This window comes from Myodes glareolus, chromosome X, assembly GCF_982192425.1.
Source record: "Myodes glareolus chromosome X, mMyoGla1.1, whole genome shotgun sequence".
Lineage (NCBI taxonomy): Eukaryota > Metazoa > Chordata > Mammalia > Rodentia > Cricetidae > Myodes > Myodes glareolus.
The window spans coordinates 49,661,339-49,673,061 of NC_142053.1; the positions used below are offsets into that span (position 1 = coordinate 49,661,339).

The 11,723-nt window shown below is 37.1% G+C and overlaps 1 protein-coding gene across 1 annotated transcript; it reads right to left on the bottom strand.

Moving 5' to 3' along the window:
- Positions 1–6,263: 6,263 nt before the first annotated feature.
- On the bottom strand, positions 6,264–8,662 carry LOC125415734 (uncharacterized). The gene is made up of 2 exons (XM_048458229.3): positions 7,841–8,662; positions 6,264–6,424 (listed from the first exon to the last, which is right to left on the bottom strand). Exons 1-2 carry the CDS (start codon positions 8,394–8,396, stop codon positions 6,420–6,422), a joined length of 561 nt encoding a protein of 186 aa, XP_048314186.2. The 5' UTR covers positions 8,397–8,662; the 3' UTR covers positions 6,264–6,419.
- Positions 8,663–11,723: the final 3,061 nt, after the last annotated feature.

Below are 11,723 nucleotides of genomic sequence, written 5' to 3' on the forward strand. Positions count from 1 at the left end.
CTAATATCCATGAAATGCCAACTGGTTCCAGCTGTCCCTACCCTTATTCTGCCCCATATGTGCTTCCTCCTACTTTGTCTTCCTATTCCAGTCTTCCCCCATACACCTCCACCCATCCATAACTATATATTTTACTTACCCTTCCTATGGAGATCCTTTCATTTTCCCTAGTTTATTACTCTTATCACTAACCTCTGTGGTTATATGGGTTGAAGCCTGCTTATTGAATACTAACATCCACATATAAGCTAATACATGCCATGTTTGTCTTTTGAGGTCTGGATTATTTCACTCAAGATGAGGGTTTTTCTGAGGATTTCATTCTTTAAACAGCTCAATAATATTTCATTGTGTAAATGTGGCACATTGTTTGCATCCATTTATCCACTGATGGACATCTGGGCTGTTTCTAATGTCTGGCTATTATGAATAGAGTAACCATGAACATGGATGAGCAATTATCTCTGTAATAAGATGTAGAGTCCTATAAGTGGTGTGGCTGGATCTTGAGGTAGATCTATTCCTACCTTCAGAAGGAACTACCATGCTGATTCCCATACTTGCTAGACTTCAACCTAAAACTAATTAAAAGATGATCACTTAATTCTCTTCAAGAGACTAGTCCACCAAGGGGAGATTACAATTATTGCCTCATATATACAAAACTTATGTATGTCCAAGTTCATTAAAGAAGCACTAGGAGATATTAACGACTTTATTAACCTAAATACATATGTGACTTCAGTACCCTGATTTCACCAGTGGACAGGTCATTCAGACCAAAAACAAGCTGGAGAACTGAAAAGAAATGGATTAGTTTCTAAATAAATCTTAACCATCAACTTAAAACAAAGAAGACAATCAGTATTTAAAGAGCTCAACAGCAAAAGTGAGATTTAAACAGTAACAAAAGTCCTCTGACTTAAAAATAAATAAATAAACCATCCTGGGCCCAGATGGATGTGGAACAAAAATTTACCACACCATTAAAGAACTGCAAGAAGTATTCCCCCTTATTAAAAAGGATAGAAATATAAGGAACACTTCCAAACTTCTTCTATAAAACTCTAACACTAAATCCAGATGAACACATACACAAAAAGAGACCAATAGATCACTATCACTTATGAACATAGATGCAAAAATTCTGAGACAAATATAGAACAGGCCATCCACCATGATCAAGTTGTTGCTGTCCCAGCGATGCAGGTATGATAATATAAACATTTTGGTAAATATAATAAATCATCCAAATGAACTTAAAGACCAAATTCATAGGTCTTCTCAATAGATACATTTGATAAAAAATGAGCATCATATTTTGCTAAATTTCCTAGAGAAATAGGCCCAAGAGAATGTATTTAAGCATAGAAAAATTTATATATGACAAATCCATAGCCAACATCATCCTAAATGAAAAGAAAAAACTTGAGAAAAGTCTATTAAAATCAGACAAGATAGGACTGTCTACTGTCTCCATTCCTGTTCAAAACAGTGTTTTATGTTCTTGCTAAAACAGGAGAAGGAATAACATATATTCAAAATAAAGTTACAAAAAACTACTAGTAGCCTTTTTATATACCAATAACAAACCCTAGCCAAGAAATCGGGGACACAATTCCATTCATAATAGTCTTAGGATGCCAATAGAATAAGCCTAATCAAAGATATAAAAACCACTACATTAAAAACTTTGAATTCACTCAGACATTAATGCTGATTGACAAATGTGACCTTCTGGAGTGTAAAAATCTCTATACAGCAAAAAATATGGACAGTTGAGGGAAGAGGGAGCCCATAGAGCTGGGAAAGAAATCCTCTCCAGACATACATCTGTTACAGGATTAATATCTAGAATAAACAAAATCAAAAAATAAAGCATCAAGAAAACAAACAACTCAGTGAAAGGGTGGGCTTTAACTCTTAACAGCATTCTCGAAAGAATAAATTCAGAATGTTAAGAAATATACTAAAAAGTGTTCAACATCTTAGAAATCAGAGAAATGTAATTTTTTTAAAAAAATCTTGTTTTTTTAATTCTCTAACTCTAGTTAAAAAGGCTTAAGAACTGATTGCAAATCAAATGACATCAAACGCTGGTGAGGCTGTGGGGGGGAGCAACCCTTATTCTCTGTTAGGGCCTGGAAAACAATGCAGACACACTGGACGACATCAGTGTGGGCTCTTAGAAAGAGATTTGACATGTGGACAAGCTCTCGTCTTCCCGGGCATACTGTATATCCAGCGACAGAGATACTTGGCCATCTATAATTGCTGCTCTATACACAATATCCAAGAAATGGAAACAGACTAAATATCCCTCAACTTATGACTGGATAATGAAAATGTGGTACCTCCATACAACGTAATTTTATTCATCTGTAAATAAAAATGAAACTATAAAATTTCCAGGGAAATGGATGAAGCTGGAAAACGTGTACTGAGGAAGGCAAGCCAGGTCCAGAAGGAGCAAATGTTGTATGTTGTCTCTTATATGTGGCTCCTAGCATCAGAGTTTCAGATTTGTGTGTTTAACTTGGAAATCCCATAAAAGCCATGAAACTAGAAAGAGAGGCCTTGGGGTGGGGTGAGAAAAAGATTAAGGCAGGTGGTTATGGGGTACAAGTTCACATGAAGGGAAAAAGAGAATAATGGGGGAGGTTTAAGTTGGGAGGGGATGGATGGAAGAATAGGGCACAGGTTGGCATAGCTGAAGGGATAGCTATCAGTAAGAAAGCTGTAAAGGGTCCTATAGAAACCTACTATTTTAAAAGCTTCCTAATATATGTATGCGAAAAATAATTTTAATTGGGGTTGCCCTATGTTAGGGAATAATGCTGCTTTGAGAAACCATAGGGTATCAATCAAAAAGCCCAGTGTCAAGTGTGAGATAAACACTACCATTTGTGGTCATAGACATCACAGAAACTCCTCAGTCAGCTCAGCCGATTGCCATTGCTATTGGTCACTCATCAGAACATAAAGGTAAGTTCCTAATGTTGAAGACTTCACACACTTTGGTCATAGGACACAAGTCAAAACAAACAAACGAAACAAAACCCACGGTAATATTGACCTGGAAGCTCCCTCTCCCCTCAATTGGCTAACTTACACAGTGCTAGAAAGGGCTATGTAGGTTTCCAGGGGAGAAAAGTTACCAGGAACCTTACCCAGCTGTGAACCTTGTGATCTACCATAATGACTGTCCTAGCTAGAAATGTTCATTGGTGCAGAGTGCCATGAATGTTATGGTGGTAACCCACAACTAATTGGAATTAAAAACCCAATTCACAGAAGGGCTTATGTCTGGCCAAGAATCCATGGCTAGGGAGGTCATAGGGCCTAGGGGTAAACCTACACTATTACTTTGCTAAATGGAAGAGTATCAAATCACCTCCTAAATACTTATTTTTACACCCATAGATCAGTATACTTCTTACCCTGTATCCGAGAAGCTTCTTTTTGTAGTGGATAGAGAATACCACAGAGATTTACAACAGGTCAAAGTTCAGAGAAGTAGTGACAGTGGAGTGGCCATCCCTAAATGGGAGAATTATATCCTGTTCTCTTCCCCACCCAAAGCTCAGAGTATATAATGGAAGAGGGGCAGAAAGTTTGTAAGAGCTAGAAATTAGGGAGGACTGCTTCAAAATAATGTCTTGTAGACATGACAAAGTCATTGCACACATGGACCCAAAGCAGTTGTGGTTGCCTTCATAAGACATGCACAGAATTAAGACAGTCAACATTCCAGCAGGGATTGTGGAGGGCCTCCCAGCCCCGACTTCTAACTGATTTGTTACTGGCAGTTGATGACCATTAGGGGAGGAACAGTTGTTTTCCTTAGGGTGTGGCCTGCAATAGGTGGCCCCACAATCATGATTCTGCAGATTATAAAAATAGAGGACTTGGAGTTAGCAGAGGCATGTTGGGGATCCTGGAAGAAGGTAGAAATGAAGAGTGGGGTGTAGATATAATGTAAATGCATCGTATACATTTATGAAGTTACCAAAGGATAAACTTAAAAAAAATACTTGATTGCCTAAATGGAAGGTCTGTCCCTAAGTAATCTCAGAAGAGACCAAAAGATTTGTGACTATATTTCCTGTAGAATGGAAAGACTGTCAATATAACTCATAGAATATTTATAAGTTAGTCTTAAGTCATATTAGCAGAAATTCCAACCAAACAATTAAAATCAATGGACAGCTCTTCAATGACACTAAGATAAATTGCTATTGGGACTCTCCACTCTAAGTGTGATAAAGGACTTACAGTATGTCTCTGTACCATCTGCTTGACATAAATATGTCAAATTTCTGATAATATGCACTATGTAGAGTATATTATCTTTACTTTAGTTTTAATGAATATTTAGTTGCATTTATTGTGATAGGGCACATATATTTATGTACAATGTTTCATGATGAAGTCAAGGTAATCTACACTCTTATCAAACATTTGCATTTCTGTATCAGACACCTTAAAGCCTTCCTCCTCCAGTTCTTAAAAATATAGAATAAATTATTTTAAACTATAGTTACACTTTTTAAATTACATTTTTATTACATTTTAAAATTATTTATTTTATGTGCATTGGTGTTTTCACCTGCATGTGTGTCTGTATGAAGGTGTTCCCCTGGAACAAGAGTTGCAGACAGTTGTTAACTTCCATGTGGGAATTGAACCCGGGTCCTATGAAAGAACAACCAGTGTTCTTAACCTCTGAGCCATAGCTCCAGTCCTGTATAGTTATACTTTTGTGCTATATAACACTATAATGAATTTCTTCTGTCTATTTGTGTCTTAGTCCTGATTATCTCATCACTGATCATGTGTTTTTAAATGTCAATATTGGTGACCCAAAATGGAATTCTGTGTGCATTAAATCAGCCTTTTTGGTAAGAAGTGTTTATCAAGCCCCTACCAAGTGAAAAACACAACGATAAGTGCTTTAAGAAAGATACATAACTCAAACATTTGTAATATCCTAATAATTTAGAAACTTGACCTTTAGAGAATGAGATAGGTAAACATGTGATAATGCTACTTAATGTTGTAAAATGAGATGTGCTCCCACAGAACAACACAGCAGAAGAAATTAAGGCAAATGAATACCTTTGAAGCTTTAAATACTGGAAACACATACCTTCCCACCCTCAAAGATCCTGTCCTTTCTTCTCTGATTCTCTATTCTAGTCACACCCAACTTTTTTCTTTAAGGAGATTATAGTTGTTGAACCATTTTAATTTTAATTTACCCTTTATATTTTTCATTTTCTTCAGGAAATGCCGCTAACCTACAGGAAGGTGTAGTGTGTCCCTACATATATACACTCTAGAGCTAACCTAAGCAATAAACTATTATGCAGTTGAAGTTCACCATGTATCCCTTCCCAATTAGATACTCTTTCCTTAAAAATGTATCTAGAAATCCTAAATAAGTATTTTCAATCTCATACAAGATTCTCTGCATGATATATAAATATGGATCACACATGTTCACTTTACTGTATGTGTATATATACTTGTAGTTATTGTTTTATGTTTTAAACTTTATATGCATGTTATAATGCATCACAAAGTTAGTTTTTTTCCTTATATATTTTTCTCCACTACATTGCCCAATATTTGCCTTTTTAGGTCTTTCTCTGTGTCTTAGACCTCTAAGAATTGTAGTATCTTCCTGCACCACCCCTCATACAGCACCCAGTATTTATTGTTTTATTCAATTTATTTTAAGGGTCTCAAATCAGTGATATAATGCTGGTCCAATTATAGTGAACCATTACTCTAAATTATTAGTTCTCAAACTATGCTGATATTAAGAATAAACTAAAGATCTTCAGAATCTCTGCCAGATCAATTTGAGAATTTGCTATCTAGTACGTCTTGAATGCAGCTAAGAAGTTGGTATTGCTCACAAATTCCCAGGTATTGCTGCTGTTGCTGCTGCTCCATGTGTTCAAGGGTCCAGTCTTGCTTCCAGACAAGCTGGATCACTTTTCCGTTCCTGTGAGTAAGATTCAGACTGTGCTAGACCTCAATCTGTTTTTATATAAATGGTTTAAAATTACTAATACAATTTATAGAGAGTATAGTAAGAGGGCTTAAGACATTTAAAAGTGATCTGCTTCAATGACTGGTAGGCTAAAATGAAAAGAAACATGTCAATTGACTTGAGTTAGTATTATTGATATAAAAAGACTCTCCCATTTATTCATTTCAAATTATTTTTATTTTTAATGGAAAGAACACTTAAACAGTGGGGAAAGTTTTCAGTGAATATATTTGGTTGAAAAAATTTAGAACAGAATCACTGATGATAATTTTTCATATGTTAATAAATGTTAGATGATCTCAAATCCACAAAAAAACTGATTCACTGATTCTGTCTTCATACATGGCTTCTTTTGCCCTCAATCTGCATGAAGAATAAGAGATAATTAACAATTATAAAACAGTAACATGAACCACTAATTTTTATATCTTAAGAAAATAGTTGGTCACATGCTTTTTTAACAAAAGTAATGAACATATTTTCTTCTTGAAACTCAGACTCGTGTATCCGGATACTCTTTTATCATCCAATGTCTTCAATTAGTTGACCATGATAGGTTCCCTAATACCACAAAGGCCTAGTTTTCTTTTCTGTAGATATTCCATGACCTTGCAAAGATACAAATAAAACTCTATTTTAAAATATTCTGTCCTCGAATAAACCGTAATTTTTAAAAATTTCCATGCCCTTCCATTTAAAGAAGTAAGCAAACAAAATCCAATAGTCTTGGCAACATCCCAGAGGTAGATACTTTCATTAACTTCATATTTCTGCTGCATCATGTTTTCCTTTAGCATGATTTCCCCCTCTTCTAATAGCATGAATATCCTGTCCTGTTCAGTATTTCTGGTCCTTTGGAAGGAATTAGAATCATTTCCACCTTGTTGAACTTTAAATATTTTGGAGCTTTATTGAAAAATCATTTGCTATATTTGAAATCAAATTCTCTAGTGCATCTATCTCATTGTTTTCCCCAACCTCTTCATATCTGAATTTTACAGTTTTCATGTATTCTCATAACAGTTCATTGTTTTGGATTGTCCTACATTAGATCATTGCATTTTTAAAACCTTTATCCAAAAGAGCAATATATATCATTTACTTGTTGTTTCCCTCTGGTCTCTTCCTTCCTGAAAAGCTTCTTCCTAAACATTCCTTAACCAGCAACAGTCATCTACTGCAGGATTGTACACCAAATTTGTATTCTTATCTAAAAGAATAGCAAAAAAAGCAAGTCCCTCCCCTCAAGCTCCCCAATAGCAAGGTATTGATAGAATTGGGTTTCTACTTTTACCCCATGTTTTCATAGTATGGCCTGCAAGTGAGCTACCAATGCCAACAGATGCTGAATGGTAAACGAATTTGCTGATGCACAGTGACCTTTGTCCCTTGGTTGCAAAGATCAGCATCTGATAGAATACAGAAGTGCTAGTCATGAACTCACTGTACTAGAACATGTTCTCATAGTTCTCTGAGTTGTGTGATGTACCTTGGGATCCCTTTGGGGATGTTATAAAAGACAGACATCCTGGAGGTAGCGCCTTCTATTTGGCACTCACCATCCCAATTCTATGTTTCCTTTGCCAGGTTCCGGACTTCTTGGAGAGTCCTTTCCTTTCCTAAATCTGTGGGTTTCCAAAGACTGAACTTTACTCATCTTGCCTCGGGTGGAGCAGAATGTGGCCATTAAGAGCATGTATACACACTTTAGTGGCATGGTGTATTTAAGAGAAACACGATTCTCTATAGGGACCACCCCCCCCCCTTAGGTGAACTCACAGGCACGCAGGATAATTTTCTCCCCCTGATGGTTCTCATCTTGATCTTCTTCATTCTCCTCTTCGTATTCATAGTCATCATCCTCGTCGTCATCCTCGTCGTTCTCATCTTCCTCATCTTCCTCCTCTTCCTCCTCCTCCTCTTCCTCCTCCTCCTCCTCATCTTCGTTATTGTAGTCCTGGTCATCTCCAGCTTCGTCCTGAAGCTCCTGGTCATCACTCTCCTGGTCACTGTTCCAGATATACCAGTTCTCGCCAATGTCTGGCCAGACCTCCTCGGCATCACTCCAGATGTCCTCCATATGAGACCAGACATCTTCCACACGAGGCCAGGTCTCCTCAACTTTAGGTCGTATCTCCTCTTGCCCACAATCTTCCTCAGTAATGGCTCTCACGACTGCCTGTGAAACTAGAAATGCTGCGGTTTCATTGATGTCATCGACAGCCTCTTCCATCGGCAGCGCATGCAAAACAATTTGGCTGGTGTTGCGCTCCATCCTGCCACCTTCTTGCTCTTGGTCAGGTAATTCAGGTTCCTGTTCAACAATAGCAGACATTGTATAAAATCCTTGCCAGTCAAGATCTTATTGAAACTTCAAGCTTTGAAGGCATTGGTTGCGATGAGGCGTTGTCAGGGTGACTACCGCGAAGTAGATAGAGGGAGGCTATTGGCTGCAAGTACCTCCTTGGAGGCAGTGAGAGCAGTCGTGAAGGTTTTCCGCTAGTGAGTTGATGGAGTTGGTACCTGTGGAGAACCTATAAAGGAAGGATTAGATAGCACCAGGAGGAGCAGCCTCCTGAGCCTGGCACCAAGATGGTTGAGGATCAGGTATAAGGGGGCGGGGCCTTGAGGAGTAATAATGGTCCCTGTCATGCGTCACCAGAGCTATAAGCTCATTTGCTGAGTTGTAGTGATTGACATACATTGTGTCCAATGAGCGACAAAGGTCCTTAAAATCTAGGGACTGCTCAGAATCACACCTTTTTCAGTTGAGGCCTTATTGTCTCAGGATACCTTTTAAAGTGATAGGAACCTTGTCTTTTAAATTTTATATTACCAGCAAAATGATAGTGTATCAATATGAATGAGCCTGTCCACACTGTTCTGTATTTCTCATAAGTAATGCTGATATAGACAGAGTTATAAAACAGTTGTAGAGGTGCAAGAGAGATGGCTCAGAAGAGTACTTATTACTCTTCCAGAGGACCCAGGTTCAATTCCCAGCACCCACATGGTGGTTAAGAACCGTTTGTAACTCCAGTTTCAGGGGATCTGGTGCCTTTGAATCTCTTGGCATTGTAAATCTCTTGGGCATTGTAAACACGTGATGCACAGACATGCAATAAAATGCTCTTATACACACATAAAATAAAAATAAAAAATTGAAAAACCCAATTGTTGTGTAGCTCAGATTTCAGTAGCGGTGAAAATAGAGACAGAAAAGAGACAAATACTGAAACGTTGAAATGATTACAATCAGAACAAAGGGTTGAACATGGAAAAAAACCCAAGCAAACAAAACAAACCAGAACTTGGACAGTATTTAATTTGCACTGCCATATTCATATCTGTCCTTCCATACATGCATACAAAAAGAGGGAAATATGTCAGAAATTAAAAGGCTTCCCAAGGTGTTCTAAGAAAAACTAAGATTTTCTGTTTTCTTCTTCCCAGTTAGACAAGAATAAAGCATTCCAAAGCATAAAGCATTTTTCTACTAGGAAGAAATCAAACACCTTTTCATATTTATAGTGAAAATCTTTAAACATAAAAATGTTCTGTTTCAGGAAAATGACACCCACCAACCTCTTTAATCACTCCCACAAAATTTAGGTGTTAAAGACAATTTGGCATACTCTTTCCACTTCAAAAAGAGAACATGGTTTTTTCATAAAACACATAAATATCAAAGAAAATGTAGAAGGTTAATTAGCTAAATACAAAGAAGGGTCATGGCCCTCAGTGGGCCTAACCAATCTTTCTCCACCTTTGATGAGAGACAGCGTTAGAGGTTTAAAAGCATGCTGTAGAGTGAGCTTTTCAAAATCACAGTAGGGGTAATGGTTGAACCTCAATTAGTTTATGGCAGAAAGATTTTTCACAAGTATTTTATTTTGTCTATAAAATATCAGGGTAGAGGGCTCTTTTCTGGAAAACACTTTTTCTTCCCATTCTCAGCACTCCTTAGTTGCCCAGAGTTCTTTGTCTAGTGTTAGATACAAATAACTATTAAAGAAAAAGAAGCCTTGAATAGGAGAGCTAGCAAGATGGGGGTATACACTGGAGGGATTAGAAATTGCGGAAAGGAAAGGGAGAAATGATGTTATTTTATTTTCATTTTAAGTAATAAACAATTATTTGGAAAACTCAGGACAGAGTACCAGTGAGTGGGATATAGAAATAAAGACTTATGTTGGTTTTCAAGATTTCAAATGAGGCCAAAGACTTGCCTTGCAATTGTGGCACATACATGCATCACTTTAGTACATATTTCATTTTCCACCATAGAAAATAGGAATATCATCTCTCTACTTCTCAGAGTGCTACCTTCCTTCCTACATGCCACTAGATGTGAAGACTTTCCACAAAACAGGCGCAAAGCCCCTGCTTTTGTTTCTGTTTGTGTTCCCCTAAACCTTATTTTGGGATCCTATTCCTTGAGGTGATGAAGGTAAATTCTGCATCCTTTGGAATGGTATAAGGTCCTGGTGGAAATACCCTCATGAATGGAGCCAATGCCCTTCCAAAAGAGGTATTGAAGTGGCCACTTCCCCATGAGAACATAAGGAGAAGCCACCATATGGGAACCTGAAAGTATTTTCTCTCAGACACTAAATCCTTTAGCTTCTTGAACTTGGTATTCTCAGCCTGTAGAGCTCTGAGAAGTATGTTTCTATTGAGTAAAAGCACCCAGTCTATGATACTTTGCTTGGCATCCTGAATAAACTAAAGGATCCCTTTCAACTGGGTGCAATCCTCATGCCTCCTTCAAGTCTCCTTTGGCATGCTCTGAAATTAAGTTCAATAAGAATCTTTTATATAAATATGAATCAATATGAGAATAAAAATAGAATAAATGGTTAGATATTGATGCCAAGTAGTGATGGCACATGCCATTAATCCAAGCATTCAAGATGCAGATACAGATCTCTGTGAGTTTGAGGCCAGCCTGATCCATAGAGTGAGTTCTATGACAGTCAGGGCTGTTATATAGAGAAACCCTGTCTTGAAAAACCAAAAAAAAAAAAAGAAAAAAAGAAAAAAGAAAGAAAAGAAACACACATTGATATAATTATACTGATATTAACGTGAAAGATAAATAAAACTGCCTCATTCTAAAGAATTTTTAAAATCATTTTTATTTTTAAAATTAAAGTATAATTATATTACTTTCCCCTTTATCTTTCCTCTCTACAATGCCCCCCTTCCATGTATCCCATTCTTTTCTCTCTCAGATCCAGGGACTCTGGCCTCTTTTTCTTTAATTTATGTATTCCTAATTTTATAAATACAACCTTCTTAATCTGTATAAAGTTACTTGTGTTTGTATGATTTATTTTCCAGGACTGATTATTGGTTATTGGATAAGCTGTGCTCCTCCCAGGGGAAGACTATGTCTTCCTCTCTCAATATTTCTTAGTTTCCTGTAGTTCTTTGCCTAGGCTTGGGGCCCTGTGAGATGTCCCCCTTCCATGTTTGCTTGTCTAGTGGTGTTGTTCTTGTCAGTCTGAAAGTTTGCAAATGACTCGTGTTATAGACATCATTCAAATTGACAACCTAAAGCCCATCTGTGTTATATCTACAATATATGCAAGCATGTAACACAATGTAACGGTACTCTAGCCTGAAATTAATTATTGCATTTGATTTGTGTCAGCTTTAC